This window comes from Carettochelys insculpta, chromosome 18, assembly GCF_033958435.1.
Source record: "Carettochelys insculpta isolate YL-2023 chromosome 18, ASM3395843v1, whole genome shotgun sequence".
NCBI lineage: Eukaryota > Metazoa > Chordata > Testudines > Carettochelyidae > Carettochelys > Carettochelys insculpta.
Window position 1 is genome coordinate 54,554 of NC_134154.1, and position 18,323 is coordinate 72,876.

Here is an 18,323-nt window from a genome sequence, read left to right on the forward strand (position 1 = left end):
GGCTAGCTTCAAAACTGAGAGCATGTCTGACAGTTCTGGGGTTTACGTTTTAGGAAACATGTTTTTTAAAAAAAGACCCTCAACTCCCAATGTGCATGAAATTGATTTTCAGATAGATCAGTGTTAAAACTCCTGCACATTTAGAGGTGCAAGAGAGAGCCTCAGGAACCAAGTGAAACTATCTTTAAATCTCTGCTTTCATGATCATGCCTTTGTCTGGCCTCTTGAAGCTCTACTTTCTCTGTAGGGCTATGAGCGGGAAGTGTCCTCCTTCCTCTCCAAGAAGTACCAGGGGAAAATTGCAAATCTGGAAACGGTTGCCAAAGAGGATCTGGACTTGGTAAGTAGCTACTTTGCCCCCTGCCCTGTTGTTGACAGGTTGCCTGGCTCTAATGAGGGAAGAGGAGTACAAGTCTGGAGAGAGGAGGATGCTGCCAGGTCTGGGAGGCTCTGTCCTCCTAGTTCTGTACTCTGCATACAGGACATGGGGCTTGGCCATCGATCGTGAGGAATAACAGCCACTCTTGATAGGCACATTATCTCTTCCCTACCTCTTTCCCCACCCATGTACCTCCAGGCCCTTGTCCTGTAGCCTCTTCTCATTCCCCTCGTCTCCTGTCTTCCTCAGTCCAGCTCCTTTCTCATAAGTCTCTTTCCTGTACAGTTTCTTCCCCAATTCTTGCTATCTTTTCCTCATTCATCAATCTGTCCTTTTTATAGCCAAATCACCTGGTGGGTCTGAAGCAAAATTACATCAAACTCTCCTTCAGCACTGTGGATGACCTGGTGAAGGTGCGGAGGGAAATCTCTCCTGCTGTGAAGCAGAACAGGGAGAAAGACCAGGGGAGCGAAACCTACACATCCATGCTGTCCAGGTAGATGTTCTTCTCTTTGGAAGTCAGTCTTGCTGGGCCAGTCCCAGGGCCAACAAGATTCCCTTTATTTTTGTTCTGCGCTTACCAAGGTATTCTTCATGTGACCCAGACCTACGTCTTCTTTCTATTCTGGTTAGAGGGTTTAATTCCAGCTCTGTTTCCTTTGCTCAGTGCTAAGTTTACAGGTACTGATGTTACTTTATTTGGATGGAGAGGCAACTGCCTGAGTTGAGGCTTGTCCTGATGTCCACAGTAAACACCCCCGCTTTCCTTTATCCAAGTAGATCCCACTCTGAGGTGAGCACGAGCCTCATACATGCAAATCTTTCTCAAATGAGACTTATGCACATTGAGTGGGATCCACACAGACAGAACATCACGAAGAACAGCTGGAACCCTCAGTGCTGGAATAATAGGGAAGAGTTCTCACTGGTGCTAAATCTCCTACTGCCCTGTGCATGTCACACTGGCAAGAGCTGCTGCAGCATTGTTGTTTCTTGTCTTTAGCTCCTCAAGTCTAAGACCCATGCATGGACTGATTATTTAAACCATACTGTTCCCCTACTTGTTGCAGTGCTCTCATCGGTGGCAGTCTGACTATGGATGAAGAAGGGCCATCAAAGAAGACTGTCAACCAGATGGACAACGTAGTGGACATGCGGGAGTATGATGTGCCATACCATGTTCGTCTGTCCATTGACCTGAAGATCCATGTAGTAAGTGCCAGAAAGGGCTTGTAACTGGGTAGAAAGTTTCTGCTAGTTCTGTGCCCTTGAAGTGCAGAGGTGATAGAATTACTTTGCCCCCTCTCCCATCCAGGAGTCTCCATGGCAGTGAGTCAGTCTTTGTGACTGGACAATTCTTGTTAGCCCTGTCTCTCAGCTGTGGAAATTGAGGCTTTGCAGCTATATGGTTTGCCTAAGGTCACATCCTGATCCAGTAACAGAACTGACAGTAGAACCCAGGTTCCTGAACTCCCAGCCCCCTGCTCTAGCCACTTATCCTGTGCTCCTCTCACATGGCACATATTAGATGCCAGTCATCACCCACCAGAGGTGTAGAAGCCTTGCTACTGTGAGACATGTTAATGAAGCTCCTGTAATTCCTTCTTGTTGCAACAGGCTCATTGGTACAATGTCCGCTACCGGGGCAGTGCATACATGCCAGAAATCACCCGCCGAGATGACCTCGTGGAGCGTCCCGTGAGTGCTTCAATGGGGGCGGGGGGCAGTGGAAAAACTGCTCTTCTGTGTAGCTGGTCATTCTGTGCTTAAAGTTGGCTTCCACCAGTGAAATGGTGAGGCTTTGCTAGTCATGGCTTATCTTATACCACAGGCTCCAAAATGTTCATAGAATCCTAGGGCTGGAAGGGATCTCAAGAGGTCATCAAGTCCAGCCCCATACCTAAAGCAGGATCAACCATATCTAAATCATCCCAGCCAGAACTCTGACCAGTTGGGACTTAAAAACCTCTAGATGTGGAGATTCCACCACCTCTCTATGTAGTGCGTTCCAGTGCTTCACCATCCAGCTAGTGAAATAGTATTTCCTAATATCCAACCTACACATCCTGCTCTGTAATTTGAGACCATTGCTCCTTGTTCTGCATCTGTCACTACTGAGATAATCCTTTCTCCATAGTCTTTAGAGACCCACTTCATGAGTTTGAAGGCTGTTCATAGCCCAAGTTGGGGGGTGGGCTTGAGTTGGCTGCTTGGACTGAGTAGTCAGTGATGTGAGCAAGAAGTGTTTCTGGTTCAGTTCACTAGATTAGTGCATTATCTCTGCCCTCGTTATTCTGGCTGGGACCACATTGGATAGATCCAGATTCCCATGCTGACCTTCTTGTGCTGGGTCTTTTTCAGGACCCTGTTGTGCTAGCCTTTGACATTGAAACCACTAAGCTCCCCCTGAAGTTCCCTGATGCAGAGACGGACCAGATTATGATGATCTCCTACATGATTGACGGCCAGGTACAGCTGAGCTGCTTCCTCCACACACTCCAGCAGCAAAACTGTGCTCGGAGCTTGCCAGTGATTTCAGACACTTTAACTCCTCTTTATCTCACTGCTTCTTGCATAGTGTCTGCTGAATGGCTCAGGAGTTAAAATGAGATCTACAGCAGAGACTGCAGGCTTTAGTTTTATCTCTCACAGAATCTTGTGCTCCTCCCAGCTGGGGCTAGAATGAGCAGCAATACCTGGGAGGGTGTGGAGAAATTCCAGGGTTCTCCAACATTCTTTCCAACCCCCCACCCCGCACTGAGCTAGAGTTGAGGCTTCCCAACCTGTCAAGCCTGGTGATAGGGACCAGTCCATGTCTGACTAAAACAATCTGTTTGCATGTCTGATTTCCCCACCAGAATCTTCAGTCCCAGGAAATGGCTCAGTTCAGTGGAGCTCTTCCAAGTACACTACACCTGCAGTGCTCCTGTTTACTAACCTTTCTCCTTTGCTGCTACTTAGGGCTACCTGATCACAAACAGGGAGATCGTCTCAGAGGACATTGAAGATTTTGAGTTTACTCCCAAGCCAGAGTATGAGGGTTCCTTTTGCATCTTCAATGAGCCTGATGAAGTAAGTAAACTTCATTAGGAAGGCAAGAAGTTCATGCCATTATCTGTCGTCATCTCCCCTCCCCTCCCCTGGATCTAGGCAGGCCAGAGAGAGCTGGCTGCTTCCTTTGGGCATTTTATTTTGTTTCCTGTGTTAAGTCACACAAGGGTCTGTGAGAAGGAGAGCTGAGAGTGGGATTGGGTTGGGTTACATTTATAGCCACATTTCACCTTTCTCTTCAATCCAGGCCCATTTAATTCAGAGGTGGTTTGAACATGTCCAGGAGACAAAACCGACTATCATGGTCACTTATAATGGGGACTTCTTTGACTGGTAAGGATGGACGTGGAAACCATAGGATAAAAGTCAGCTGTGGGATGGGGGACAGGAGCAGGCCATGTGTCCCTCTATTTTCAGAGGATCACATGGTAACCATATGTAAGGCTGTTCTGATCTATGTTCCGTATTCAGCTATTAAATCTGCCTCAGAACACCCCTTAAGAGTTCTTCCTCTTTGCTGTGGGACTGAGCAGAGCCGATGGGTTTCAGGCACCAGACTGCAGAGCCCTGCCCTTGGTGGTGGGGCAGGAGGTGGGATGCAGAGCTATAAGCTTCTTGATAGGGAACCAGTGAACACTGGTCACTCGAGGCCAGGGGTCTACAACCAAAATAGCACAAAGAGCCATTTTTTTTTTTTTTTTTCAAATTCAGTTACAAAATCAATCCTTCAAGAGCCACAATGCACATAAATAGGAGACAGTCCTTTAATAAATAACATCAAACTGTGCTTTTTATCACCCCTATTTTAATAACAGCACAGGCGCGCGCACACACGATTATTTGTACTAGTTAGAAAGTTGTTACCCCCATCTCCAGGCTTTACCCCACATCCCATAAACCCCCAACCCCTAGGCTTATCCCCTCTGAACCCTAGCCTTGCACCCTCCCATCCCTGCTGCCCCAGGATTAACTCGCCTCAGCGCATAGTTCCACCACAGCCTTTCCCCACTGCTTGCCACCTCTTTTTCCTCTGCGGGCTGCCCGGCAGGGGCAGGCTCAGGCTCAGCTGACCCTCTCTGCAGCTCTCCTGCTGACTGATTTCCGCCAATGTGGGGCCAGCCTTCATTTCCGGGCTTCCTGCCCAGCTACTCCTGACTGCTCAGCGGCTCTGGAGCTGCCGCCACTTAAACAGAATTTATTTTTAAATCAATACATTCTGTTTAAGCAGTGGCCACCTCCAGCACCACAAGAGGAGTCAGCGGTGACAGCGCTTGGCATCACAAGTATCTCCTTAAAGACCTGCATGCGTCTCCAGAGCCACAGGTTGACAACCCTTGCTCTAGGCTTTCCACGCCCTCCTTTGAAACCTGCACAGATATGTCTTGTCTCTGCTCTAAATTTTGCTGTGTTTACATGCTGCTGATCCCAAAGCAGGCAGCACAGTGAACAGAGAGTAGACAAACTGCAGAGCATCCTGATCAGAGGAGAGCAACGGGGCCTAGGCGGCTAAGGTTGGCTGATCATTGAGTCCTGTATCCAGATTAGAATGTGCCTAAGTAGCTGTGCCCATCCTCTGCATAACACTGTGCAGAGGGGACTCTGGGCCCAAACTCTACTGTAGTCAGGAAGGGAAGGGAGGGCTGGGAGGAGATCTGGCCTATGTGGTCTTTAAAGTAAGCCAGGTTTGAAAACACTTCTCCAGGGGCTGATGGGTGAAGATTCCTGTGTTAGAGTCCCCTCTGTACTAAACTGGTCCTTCCTTCTCAGGCCCTTTGTGGAAGCCCGAGCAGCAGCGCATGGAATGACTATGTATGAAGAGATTGGATTCCAGAAGGACAGCCAAGGAGAGTACAAAGCCTCCCAGTGCATCCACATGGACTGTCTAAGGTACCAGATGCTGCTTCTGCTCTGTGCACCTGCATCTCACCCAGAGCATCCAGGAGGAGCAAAGAGAGGCCTTTTATGAGGTGCCTGTTCCTGGAGGAGCATAGGTACTGGCTGGGGCAATGCCTCTCAGGAGACATTGCTTGCTGGCTTCTTGCATAGCATCTCCTTGTATTGGTGGGTCCATCTATTATTTGACTGTCTCATGTCCAGGTCTGGCTAGTGCAACAAGTTAACGCCTAGGCCTGGGCCTGGCACCTCAGGAGAAGTCTGCTGGCACACTAGCTTGGCTGATGAGTCACAGTGGGGTTGGTCTCTGCCCATTGCTTAGCAAGTAGAAGATGACATTCCAGACTGTAGTCTGAGCTCAGGAGAGGCAGAGGAGAAGTATTTGTGCTGTGAGGCAAATCCTCTGTAGGCAGCAAGGATGGGAATGAAGCCACTTTTGTGAATTGGCAGCCAAATAACAGCCCTCCTCCTGCTGGCCACATCCCCTGCACTCCATGACTTAAATTGGAAGGGCTGAGCTGCACTGAAGCTGGGGCAGGTTTGAGGTTGCAGAGGATGGTACAGAGGCTTGGCTCCAAGTGCTTTGGACAAAGACCATGCTCCTCTCCTCCCACTTCCACTTACTTGTCTGAGTAATCAAGGTACTGTGCATGTGGCTCAGGGTTTCCTGGGCAGGGTGGCTAATGGCTCCCATTCACTGGCCAACACTCTGGTTCCTCTCCCCAGGTGGGTGAAGAGAGACAGTTACCTCCCAGTGGGAAGCCACAACCTGAAAGCAGCAGCCAAAGCAAAGCTTGGATATGACCCAGTGGAGTTGGACCCTGAGGAGATGTGCCGGATGGCTACAGAAGAGCCTCAGGTACACTCTGCTCTACAACTTCTGGCCCCAGTTATCAGGAGACAGGCCTGGGGCTCTGGGTAGCATCGCTGGTCACTTGGCTAGTTCTGAGTGAGATAAATGCCTTCAGCTGATGCAGAAGCATCGAAAGAAGCTTGAGGATCACTTTGGCTGCCTGTGTTTCTGTCAGCACTGGATGGAGTTCCTCTCTGATCAGCTGAGCCCACCTGGGCTGGGATGGGGGATCCCTCCTGTTGCTGTTGTATTGATTTCACTGTCACTAACTTCCACCTGCGAAGCACGTGGTAGTAGACTTCCTGTGACAGTGCAGCATTTGACTCCCTCTGAAGCTGTGGGGAAGGCTGTGTAACTATGGTCCGGGTGGGCTGTTTGTGAGCAGAAAGCAGTCCCTACTCCCGGCTGTATGGGCATCTCGGCAGATACGTGGCAAAAGTGGCCCTTTTCCCTTTGCCCTCTGTCCTCAAAGCTGAGGGCTCTGAGCATACAGATTGCTAACAGCTTTCACTGTCTGTGTGACCCGGGATGCCCACATTCCCCGATGTCACCAGGTTGTAGTTGGTGCAGCAGGGAACAGACATTGCTTTCTATACTCCTGTATTGAGCTTCACTGAAATAATCAAGATCATTGTTCTTCCCCCATCAGACTCTGGCCACTTATTCAGTGTCCGACGCTGTTGCTACTTACTACATGTACATGAAGTATGTTCACCCGTTCATCTTCGCTCTCTGCACCATCATCCCCATGGAGCCTGACGAGGTGAGTGCACAATGAGACAGAGCCCATGCTGCACTCTGTGGCCACACTCTAGTGTGGCCATGCTGGCAGAGAGTCCCAGTTGCTGTGGGTTTGAGGCATGAGTTGATTAGTGAGGCCCATTTCTGTCAATAGTGGCCACAGCTCTCCCTGGTCACTAAGCAGTGGAGCCTTGCAGCCTGCGTGTTTTATTCATGGTCCCCGCAGAGATTCCCTTCCAAGGTAGAGCATTCTTTGCTCCCCGCTATTGTCACAAGCTGGGCGTAGCCAAGCCAAGCACCTGATCTTGCTGAGGTGCTGCTGAGGCATGGCTAGCTCCTCTGAGTTCCTGCACGGCTTGGTCTCAGCAGTGCCCTATGTCTGTCTTCTTGCAGGTGCTACGGAAAGGCTCAGGGACACTGTGTGAGGCACTGCTTATGGTCCAGGCCTATCATGCCAACATCATCTTCCCCAACAAGCAGGAGCAGGAATTCAACAAGCTCACAGAGGATGGGCACGTGCTAGACTCGGAGACCTACGTGGGGGGCCACGTAGAGGCACTGGAGTCAGGGGTCTTCCGTAGTGACATTCCCTGCCGCTTTAAAATGGTATGAACCTAGGCATGACTTCGTCTCCTCTATTTGCAAGGTGGGGAGAAGTGGAGAGAGCCCATCTGGAGAATTGTGCCCTGCTCCCATTAATAGTTAGCTTCCCCTGGATTTTTTTGTTGTGTTGAGATCATCTGGCTCTGTGCATCTGAGTGCAGACATAGCTCAGACGGGCAAAAACCTTTTAGACTTGGAACTGTCTATCAACCAATCCAAAGGGAATGCCAAAATCTGTGACTTCACAGCTCCGGAGAGCCCTTGCAGACAGGGCCCTGCCTTTCTGCCCCCCTTAGATCTCACACAATTTCCTGGCCTTCCCCCCACTGCTTCAGGCACGCCTCTCCTTGCTTTTTCTCTTTTCACTCCCAGCTGGGAGCTGCTTTCCACAGAACTCTCTGTGCCCCTCTGCCCTGTCCTTCAGCTCCTTCCTGCAGTCCTGAATGCATGCTGCTCACTGTGTGTTCATTGGGTTTTCAGACTGTAACCCCTGGCCTCAAGGAATGTAGTGTAAAGTGCTGTGTTTGGCTTCCGTGCTGTTAAATGGTTCAGCCCTACAAAGATTGTTTCTGCTGCAGAAGATTGCATGGTACATAGGCTCATGACTAGATTTGATACTAGAGTACTCAGGACTGCAAAGTGTTCTGGGATCTGATGGCTGGATAGAATCATAGAGCTGGAAGAGACCTAAGAAAGCCATCGAGTCCAGCCCCCTGCTCTAAGCAGGACCAAACCCATCAGATCAGCCCAGCCAGGGCTTTGTCAAGGTGAGACTTAAACACCTCCAGGGATGAAGATTCCACTACTTCCCTGGGTAGACCATTCCAATGCTTCACCACCCTCCTAGTGAAAAAGTTTTTCCTAATGTTCAACCTGGACCTTCCCAACCGCAACTTGAGACCATTGTTCCGTGTTGTGCCATCCATGACCACTGTGAACAGCCTCTCTTCAGCCTCTTTGCAACCTCCCTTCAGAAAGTTGAAGGCTGTTATCAAGTCCCCCCTCAGTCTTCTCTTCTCTACCCATGTGAGGTAGGGATGTGCTCACACTCTTACCATCTTATGAGTGTGGCTTTCCGGCTGGCCTCACCTGCGGGGAAAGCATAGACAGAGAAATAGCCTTATTAGTCTGTAGTTTCTCAAATAACAAGCAGTCCTGTAGCATCTTAAAGACTAACACATTTATTTACTAGGTAATGAGCTTTGGTGGGTAAGACCCACTTCCTCTGATTTGGATTAGACAGTTAGAATCCAGGGTTTATGTAGTGGGGGCAAGGTAAGGAGGGAAAAAAGTTGGAGAAGAGGTTGGGGGGAGGGCACTATCTGATATAGGACCTGTAGAGGAAGCAAATTAAGTGGGTTTCATTCTATTCCTGTGAATATCAAAGGTGGAGAAATTGCCCTTGTAAAGTATAAGATAAATGTGATTCCTGTTAAGGCCTGATTTAGAAGTGTCAAATTTGTAAATGAATTCTAGATGTCTCCTCTAATCTTGTGGTAAAATCCTATTGTAGAAGAATAGCTACTTTTAAGTCCTTTATCGAATATCCAGGGGGGTTAAATTTTTTCCCTATAGGTATATGTGTGTTCCAGTTCTTGATGTTGGATTTGTGTCCATTCATCGTTTGGCACAGAGACAGTCCTGTTTGTCCATTGTACATGGCAAAGGGGCATTGCTGGCACATGATGGCATATGTCACGTTAGAGGAGGTGCATGTGTCTGAGCCCCTGATGGTGTGGCTGATGAGTTAGGTCCAGTGATGGTGTCATTTTTATAGATATGTGGATAGGGCTGGCAACGGGGTTTGTTGCAGGGATAGGTCCCTGGGTTAGTGTCTCTGTGATATAGTGTGTGGCTGCTGACGAGTATTTTCTTGAGGTTGGGTGGCTATCTGCAAGCAAGGACAAGCCTGTCGCTCGAGGTGTGTGAGAGTGAGGGATCATGTTCCAGGACAGGTTGTAGATTGTCAGTGATGCACTGGAGGGGTTTAAGCTGTGGATGTAGGTGATGACAAGTGGTGTTCTGTTGTTTTCCTTTTTGGGTCTATCTGAAATAGGTGATTTTTGGGTAATCATCTGGCTCTGCCAATCTGTTTCTTTATTTCCCCCGATGGGTAATTAAGCTTTACGTATGCTCAGTAAAGATCTTGTCTTTTGCCTGAGTGGATTGGAACAGATACAGTTGTATCTTAAGGTTTGGCTGTCATGTAGAAAGTGGTATTGGTGAATTGCCTGGTCACCCCCTGTTCATAGTCTGATGTATTCATGACGACTACAGCACCTGCTTTGTTTATCTCTTTGGTTATAATGTCAGAGTTGTGTTTTTGAGTCTGTAGATAGTTTTGTGTTCAGCACAGATAAGGATTAGGGTTGTTCAAAATGTTAGCTTATGCATGCTTGTGGGAGCATTCAGTGTAGAAGTGCAGATTGTCATTATGACCATCAGAAGGAGTTCACGTAGGCTCCCTCTTGTGTTGGTAGGAGGAATCTAGTGGCTCAGTGTGTTGGAAGTATTCCTTCAGATGGAGACAGCAAAAATAGGCTTCCAGGCCACCACAGAACTGTATTATGTGCATCAGGGTGGTAAGGCAGAAAGTGTGTCCCCGTGATAGGACAGTCTCTTCTGACAGACTGTCTGTAGTTGGGAAGATTAACGTTTTCCAGTGACTTGAGGCTGTCAAAGTTGTAGTTGCCCATGGCATGAAGGAGTTTAGATAATTTATTGTCCTTTTTGTTCTGTAGGGAGGGTGAACATGCCATGTAACGGTTTGTGTGGAAGCTTGGTTATCAATGAGTCTCTAGTTTGGAGAGGTGCTGTTTCATTTCAGCTTTGGGCTTTGTCCCAGTAGCAACTGCCCACAACTTCTGGCTGTTGTAGACTCTTGTAGGGAGAGGTCTGTCAAGGGTTTGCTGTTGCTATACACTGCTCAGGGTCTGCTTCTCCAAAGTTCTTAAACCCTGGGATGGAGTGAGTCTCTGTCCTCATCACAGTCAAATGTATGGGTCTTAGCCAAGGAAGGGAGAACCATGCTAGAGAAGTTGTAGGTCATAATGGAGAGTGGCTTGTTGCATGGATGCCTTCTGTTGTCCTAGGCCCATCTAAAGCATGCACAGAAATGGGCAGCTCAATAGTAATTTATAACTGCTTCCACTGTTTTCCAGCCAGGGAAGTAGGTTGGGTAACAGGGACTGGAGACTGCCTCGTTGCTACACTGTTTCCGTGTCCCCCCAGAATCCAGCTGCCTTCAACTTTCTGCTGCAGCGTGTGGAGAAGACCCTCCAACATGCCATCGAGGAAGAGGAGGGCTTGCCATTGGATCAAGTCACCAACTTCCAGGAGGTAATTTAGGCCTAGTCCTGAATCTTGCCTGCATATGGTTGGGATGTGGCTTGGTGCCCATAGGAGGCACTACGTGGATTTCCTCTAGATAAGAAAATAGATAAGAAATTGTTATTTATGCCTTCTCACAACACAAGAACTAGAGGTCACCAAACGAAATTAATAGGCAGCAGATTTAAAACAAACAATAGGAAATATTTTTTCACACAACACACAGTTAACTCCTTGCCAGAGAATGTTGTGAAGGCCAAGACTGTAGTAAAGTTTTTAAAAAACTAGATAAATTCATGGGGGGAAGGGTCCATCAATGGCTACTAGCCAGGATGGGCATGGATGGTGTCCCTAGCCTCTCTGTGAAAGAGGCAGGACGTGTGCAACAGGGAATTGATCACTTGATGATTACCTGTTCTGTTCATTCCTTCTGGGGCACCTGGCATTGACCACTGTCGGAAGATAGGATACTGGGCTTGATGGGCCTATGATCTGACCCAGTATGGCTGTTCTTAAGATCAAGCCCATCTCCTGTTCAGTGGGTGTTAGCATTGTGTATTTGCTCCCCTTCGGTTTCAATCCTGAGTTCACCTCTTCCCTTCCTTCCCCCATATCTGTGTCCTGACCCTGTTTACACTATGTTAAATAGCTGACAACAGAAGCAGTTTCGTCTGATTGAGATGAAGGGGAATCACTTCTAGTGAAGAAAACTCAACTCATTTGAAGCTTCATGCTCCATTGGCTCTCACTCTGAGGCCTCGTGCATTCTGTCGTTAGGGGATGTTTGTGTGACATACCTTCTCTCTGAAGGGGAAGCCATGCACCCTCTCTGCTCAGCTGCTTATTCATTCTGATCTGGTCTCTGCCTTTTTCCCCTCACCACAGGTGTGTGATGAAATCAAAGTTAAGCTATCCTGCCTGAAGGACATTCCAAACCGGATTGAGTGTCCCCTGATCTACCATCTGGATGTAGGGGCCATGTATCCCAACATCATACTTACAAACAGGCTGCAGGTGGGTAGGCAGCTTCCTCCTGGATTTGCATTCCAGTGGGACAGGGCTCAGAGACAGCTGGTGGGCTCTAACTCCTGCTCAGGAGGAGGGTGGTGACAGGGCTGTGTCCTGTGCCGAGTTGGGCATTTGTAAGGGCTTGCTATAAATATGTCTGCCTGCTGGTAAGACGAGAAGAGCCTCCAGTAGCTAGAGGCCTGGGCTGTAGCCCAACCCAGCTTTAGAGGCAGGCCATGTTCTGATATCTTACTGTGTCTCTCTCTCCAGCCCTCAGCAATAGTGGACGAGGCCACGTGTGCTGCCTGTGACTTTAACAAGCCAGGTGCTAATTGCCAGCGCCGGATGACCTGGCAGTGGAGAGGGGAATTCAGTGAGTGTTGCCCTGCTGCTTGCAGAAGTTCCTTTGTGGTGCCCTGCTGCAGGGTGACCCTGGCAGCTGGCCTAGAACAGTCCTGCCCTGACTCCTGCTCAGATGTGCTCATGACTGTCCTTGTCTTGCAGTGCCTGCGAGCCGCAGTGAGTACCACCGCATTCAGCAGCAGCTGGAGTCAGAGAAATTGCCCTCGCTCTATCCGGATGGACCACCTCGGGCATTTCATGAGCTTTCCCGTGAGGAGCAGGCCAAATATGAGAAGAAGCGACTGGCAGGTTAGAACCAGTTAAAATGACACTTGCCAGGATTGAAGCATGTGGCACCTTTGTGGTTCAGTTAGCTTCATCGAGCTGCTGAAGGGGAACTTCCCCTGAAAGTGTTTCTCCAGATTAGCTTCCCTTACTTGCCTCGGCCATTCTGGTGCAACCTGTGGGCTATGAGGGATTACCTATCTCAGCCTGTAATGGTAGATGCTGTCCTACACAAGCAGATCACACAAGTTATTAGACAGCCTCCTCTGCCCCTATGCTTAATGTGCTTGTAAGCTGCTGCCTCTGCTCCGCTCTTGAAGTTGGAGTTACTTTGTGTGCTGCCAGCAGGCTGTTATGCCATCTCTCTTGTAGGACCCTTTTTCTGCACAACTTTTGGCAGTGAGCTTCAACCCTTTGGGTTATGAAGAAAACCCTCTGGGCGTGAAATGAGGCACGGCTCTGTGCTATAGTGTGTGGAGAGTGCTGTGGTGTGTGAGATGTGAGCAGCCCCATTCATCTCCTATTAGTTTAGCTCAACCTGATGTTGACTAATAACATTAACACTGTGCACATTTTTACTGCTCACGAGGCATTGTCTGGCAGGCACATCCCCCTGTTCTGGAGCTACCGGCAGGGCTGGGTTTTGTGAGTGGAGCACAAATAAAGCACCATCACCTTTTTATGCCCTCCATCTTGTCCCCTGTGTGTGTTCACAGCTGCTCCTCTCCACTAATATGTCCTGCCCCAAGCAGAGCATAGTGGCTGTGCCATTCTCTTGTACTCACTTGAGGAGGGCAAGACGTCTTCTGTGGGCATGCTGGTATGAGCTGCCTCTGCTGTCTCTCTGGCACAGATTATTGCCGCAAGGCGTATAAGAAGTTGCATGTCACCAAGGTGGAGGAGCGCATCACCACCATCTGCCAGCGGGAGAACTCCTTTTACGTGGACACCGTGCGAGCCTTCCGAGACCGTCGCTATGAGTTCAAGGGACTACACAAGGTGCAGCACAGATCACTGTGCCCTGGGTATCAGTGGGAGAGCCAGGAGTGGCTCATGACTGGAGGAGCTTATCTCTGCCTGTCAAAGCCACCAGGGCTGGCTGCTAACCTCACTGAGGAGAGGGTGGCTCAGGAGCTCAGAGGCCAGATTTCCATCTCAAATGGAGACGAGCAGTCTCTGTAGCCGTTCCGAGATGGCTGAGGTGGCACGCCTGGGTCTTCCCCACTGATCCATCCAGAAGCTGTGAGGCATGAACAACTCCAGAGCCCAATTACTTGCTACTCCAATGAGCTGAGAGCTGTTTGTTTAATTTGTCCCAGATTTAGTCAGCCGTGTACCGAGGCATCCCATTTCCTGCCCTTTGGGTAGCCCTGCCCTGGGTTCAGTTTGGGGCAGCACATTTCAACAGAGAGATAGTTGTGGGGTGACAGGACTGCAGCCTTGACACGGGCTGGGTGAGGGAAAGGCTGAGAGCTAGGTGAGGGAGTGACAGGAGAGGGGCATCCTAATCACCCGAAGGACAACTCCCCTCCTACATGGAGCAGGGAGATGGTGCAATAGAGTAATTTTACTGTAGGTACTGGGGAGAGCTGGCTGTGGAATCCCAGCTACTGAATAGAGGGGCTTAGTTGTGGGTACTCATTAAAGGGATTGGCGTAAAGATGGGATCTGGGAAACAAAGCCCATTATTGGTTTTATTCCCTTTTCTGAGCTGTATGCTGCCTAAGACTCTGCAGCCCTTTGCCCCACATCATAGGGCCCAGAACTCAGCTATCAGCCTCTTGTGATTTCCCAGTGCCTGAGCCAGGCCTGTCCCAGGCCCTGCAGCAGCAGGTAGTTGGGACCTGAGGTTCCTAATGCATGTTGGGTGTGGGAAACGACAGACCCTTGAATCTGTCTCCAATACAGCTCAGCAAAGGCACAAACAATCTTTTACTTGGCAGTTTATCATCAGCCCTGACACCAGCCATAGGGGTGGGCTCAAAGGCCCTAGCCCACTTGGCTCCATTATGTAGTTTTCTCGAGACTCCTCCTACCTGTGCAGTTTGCCAGTGCCTGTACAATGAGATGGGGACACAGCTGATCTGGAGGGGCTGGGATGGCAGCTTAGCTGCTGTTGTGTGATGCCTGTGAGGAGCATGTGCTTCATAGCTGAGGGTAAAGCATGAAAGCTGAGCTCTGTCTGGCACGAGATCTTTTTCCCCAGGTCCAGGTGAACGGAGAATAGCGTTGATATGCCCTCTCCTAGCACCCATGCCATACTGGCACTTCTGTTTGGGGTCTACCGGCCACGGCTAGTGTCTAGCGGCTGGCTGGGACCATGCTAACCTGGGGGGATTGTCTGTCTGTCACAGGTGTGGAAGAAGAAGCTGTCTGCCGCTACAGAGGTGGGAGATGCTGCTGAAGTGAAGCGCTGCAAGAACATGGAGATTCTGTACGACTCCCTGCAGCTGGCGCACAAGTGTATCCTCAACTCCTTCTATGGCTACGTCATGCGCAAAGGGTGGGTGCTGCCTGCAGCCTCCTCTGAGGGGAGCTATGCACGTGCTTCTCCTACCAGCTCCCTGCTGGAAAGGCTGTGGGAAGGAGGGTCACTCCAGTGATTCTGCTCCTTCCTTCTCCAGCTTCTCGCTGGTTCCCAAGCCTGTAGGTACAGAAGATCCGTGTACCTCTCCCATATTGATACTAATGACAACACCTTGAGGCAAACTGAGAATAAGGCCCCATTGTGCTGGGCACTGAACAGAGAAAGAAACAAAGCAGTCCCAGGGGAAGGGAAAGGGGTTATGATCTGTCACAAGACGATACTCTTGCTCTTAGACTTTCTCTTCTGGGGTTCCTTGCCATGCTCTTTTCTCAAAGGTTGGTGTGGGTTACTGCCAGCTCTGTTTCAAGCCTGGCCTCTCTTGCTGACAGGGCCCGTTGGTACTCCATGGAGATGGCTGGTATTGTCTGCTTCACTGGCGCGAACATCATCACCCAGGCTAGGGAGCTGATCGAGCAGATTGGGTAAGTGTTGGAGGGGCGTAACCACCAGGCAGAGTCCTGCAGGTAGGTTGTGGAAGGGCCCTTTGCTGCAGGACTCTTGGCATGAGGGCTTGTGAATCCCTGATGGGCCTGATTATGGGTACAGAGGTTCTGCCATATCCAAGTACTTTCCAGTCCAACTGCCTGTGTTCACTGGGCATGCTCTGCAGAAAGGCCATGCCCATATCTCTTCTCAGATGTGCTATCCCTTCCTAGGAGGCCGCTGGAGCTGGACACAGATGGAATCTGGTGTGCCCTTCCCAACAGCTTCCCAGAAAACTTTGTTATCAAATCAACCAATGCAAAGAAGCCCAAAGTGACAATCTCCTATCCTGGTGCCATGCTGAACGCTCTGGTGAAGGTAAGTCCATTCCCAGCATAGGCCAGATAGAGAAGGGCAGACAGCAGTGGAGCAATCCAGTGGAGCATTGTCCCAGTGCTGAGCATAATCTTGGCTTTCACCCTTGGATGGAGCCAGTGAAGGTTGCACTGCTCGGTTTGCCAGTGCTGTCTTTGTTGGGAATTACAGCAGTTGAGGGCCATTCCAGAGAACAACTTCTCTTCTAGTGCTGTCTCGCCATGTAACAAACAGGCCCTTGTAGTCTGACTTGCTGCACTTCTGCTCGCCCAGTGCCAACCTGTAGAACAATTAGCACAAGCCTGGAACCTTGGTTGGCAGTCCCAGAACCTTGCAGAGAGAGAGTGCAGGGTTAGTATGTTCATTGCATATGCTCCCTTCAGTGTGTGCACACTGGCTGAATGGGCCTGTGACCCAAGGGACCTGTGCAATGCCTTTGACTGTCTGTCATCAGTCCCCACTAAAGTACCTGGTTTTGGCACCTACAGAGACTGGCATCCAGCACAATGAGCTATGATCCTTGCTGTAATGCAGCACTAAATCCTGTGTCAGGGCAGTGGCTGTTGCTTTAACAAGCTCTCCAGCACCTTCTCTCCTCTGGTCCAAATCCAGCACACCCTGCTCCTCTTTGTCCAGCCACCTACTAGCTGGAATCAGAGTAAGGTGCTTTGTAAAGCTTTTACTTTGTGTCCTGCTGAAGTGCTGATTAGGAGGTGAGACTCTGGCATGTCATCTGGCTTGTAGGTGGGAGCTCCATCCTAGGGCTGTGGAAGACAGGCTGGTGCCATGACCTGTGAGGGTCCAGGGAGTGTTTGAATTCCTCCCTGTTTGTTTGTGGCGCAACAGGTGCTTGGGGGAGGGGGGGGTTCACTCCAGGGGGCAGGGGAAATGTCTCCCTTTCTCCACTTGGCTTGCTGGGCCAGTGATGAGATCTCATGATGCTGTTTTTACAGGAAGGCTTTACAAATGATCAGTACCAGGAGCTGGTGGACCCAGCTTCACTCACCTATGTTACCCGCTCAGAGAACAGCATCTTCTTTGAAGTGGATGGCCCGTACCTGGCCATGATCCTCCCAGCCTCTAAGGAGGAAGGCAAGAAGCTGAAGAAAAGGTGAGCATCCGTGAAAAGGGGAGTTGCAGTGTGTACTTTTGCTGTTTGCGCTCTCCATCCATCTGAGGGCAGTGTGAGGCTAGCCAGGTCCTGCCTCCTTATCTGAGGAGCAGTCATTGCTAGTGCTGCACAGAACTTGGAAAACACAAAAGTGGAAATTCCAGCTGCAGTGTATACAAGGCTGCACAGCACCCCCAGGGGAAGTGATTCCTCAGCCATTCAGTGGCATGAGCTGGGCTGAGGGAACGCTTTCTATTAACTCTGTGGCTCACCAAAAGAGAAGTGTCAAACGTGCCAGAGGTCAGAAAAGTGCCCAGTATTGCTGGGGTAGCCTCAGCTCTGGCATTCGCTGGCAAAGATTTTAACCATACAGCTTCCATGTCACATCCACAGAATCTTTTGAATTAGGTTGGCCCCAGTTTTCCCAGACTTGCAGCCCTCAGCCCCATTGAACACTTGGAAGTGTAGGAATGGCCAAATGTGGTTAGACCAGTGGTCCCCCGGTCTAGTGTCCTTCAGAGGTCAGAGCAAGGAAACATCCACAAGGGACAGGTAGGAGATATTCCTTCCAAGCCTCCTTCACTGAGAGCTTGGCTCATATCCTTGGGCATGAGGGCTTAGATGCCTTCCTGTTGCCCGTAACTCTGCTGTTCTTCTGACCGACACAAATATCTGATCCTTGTTTGAATCCTGTTAAGCTTCTGGCCCAGCGATGTGCTCTGGCGGTTCTCTTGGATTTTCTGTCTGTCAGCCCAGCAGCAAAAGTGGGGCCAAAATAAAGTCTTTCTACTACTCTGCCTTGTGCCAGCTTCATGCTTTTGTTCATGTTTACTGCTCTCTTCTGCATCGTTCTTCCCCGTGTGTATCCAATGTGTCCTTGCCCTCTGATACAGACCATGTGAGAGATCCTCGTTGTGTCCAAACCACCATTGTTGTCTGTCTTGAGTCTTTTGTAACAGCGTTATTTCTTACCCTAATCATTTTCTTATCTGTGGTGGTCTGTGTTTTTCCCCCAGTCAGTTCCTTTTTGCGGTCAAAATCTTTTGTTCAGTGGCTCTTCTTATACTCCCTGACAGTACTGGTGTGACATGTGCCTCTGATATACTGACTTCTGCTTTTATCAATATATCCGTACCCTTCTGCAAGTCGAGTTTTCAAAATGTTTCCTTGACTAGACAGATTCTTCTTTTCATGCTGAATCTACAAAACCCAGGGCTTACTACAAACTTACCCAGGGCTTACTAGTCCTCCAAGGTGTACACACTTTTTCATTTGTTCTGATCTTTCTCTTCCCTTTGTCTTCCATATGCCATAGTGCTTGTATCTTCCCTGCTGATCTTCA

At 49.6% G+C, this 18,323-nt stretch overlaps 1 protein-coding gene across 1 annotated transcript in view; it reads left to right on the forward strand.

Moving 5' to 3' along the window:
* The window catches only part of POLE (DNA polymerase epsilon, catalytic subunit), a 45,280-nt gene that overhangs the window by 7,308 nt on the left and 19,649 nt on the right, over positions 1 to 18,323 (forward strand). The window contains exons 5-24 of the mRNA XM_075012281.1: positions 248 to 340; positions 721 to 875; positions 1,450 to 1,591; positions 1,997 to 2,077; positions 2,741 to 2,848; positions 3,341 to 3,451; positions 3,678 to 3,763; positions 5,198 to 5,317; positions 6,050 to 6,182; positions 6,826 to 6,939; positions 7,311 to 7,523; positions 10,752 to 10,859; positions 11,736 to 11,864; positions 12,129 to 12,231; positions 12,363 to 12,509; positions 13,339 to 13,484; positions 14,840 to 14,988; positions 15,402 to 15,494; positions 15,729 to 15,873; positions 16,824 to 16,981. Of these exons, the coding sequence (XP_074868382.1) occupies positions 248 to 340; positions 721 to 875; positions 1,450 to 1,591; positions 1,997 to 2,077; positions 2,741 to 2,848; positions 3,341 to 3,451; positions 3,678 to 3,763; positions 5,198 to 5,317; positions 6,050 to 6,182; positions 6,826 to 6,939; positions 7,311 to 7,523; positions 10,752 to 10,859; positions 11,736 to 11,864; positions 12,129 to 12,231; positions 12,363 to 12,509; positions 13,339 to 13,484; positions 14,840 to 14,988; positions 15,402 to 15,494; positions 15,729 to 15,873; positions 16,824 to 16,981 (2,534 nt within the window). The remainder of the gene's footprint in view (positions 1 to 247; positions 341 to 720; positions 876 to 1,449; positions 1,592 to 1,996; positions 2,078 to 2,740; positions 2,849 to 3,340; positions 3,452 to 3,677; positions 3,764 to 5,197; positions 5,318 to 6,049; positions 6,183 to 6,825; positions 6,940 to 7,310; positions 7,524 to 10,751; positions 10,860 to 11,735; positions 11,865 to 12,128; positions 12,232 to 12,362; positions 12,510 to 13,338; positions 13,485 to 14,839; positions 14,989 to 15,401; positions 15,495 to 15,728; positions 15,874 to 16,823; positions 16,982 to 18,323) is intronic.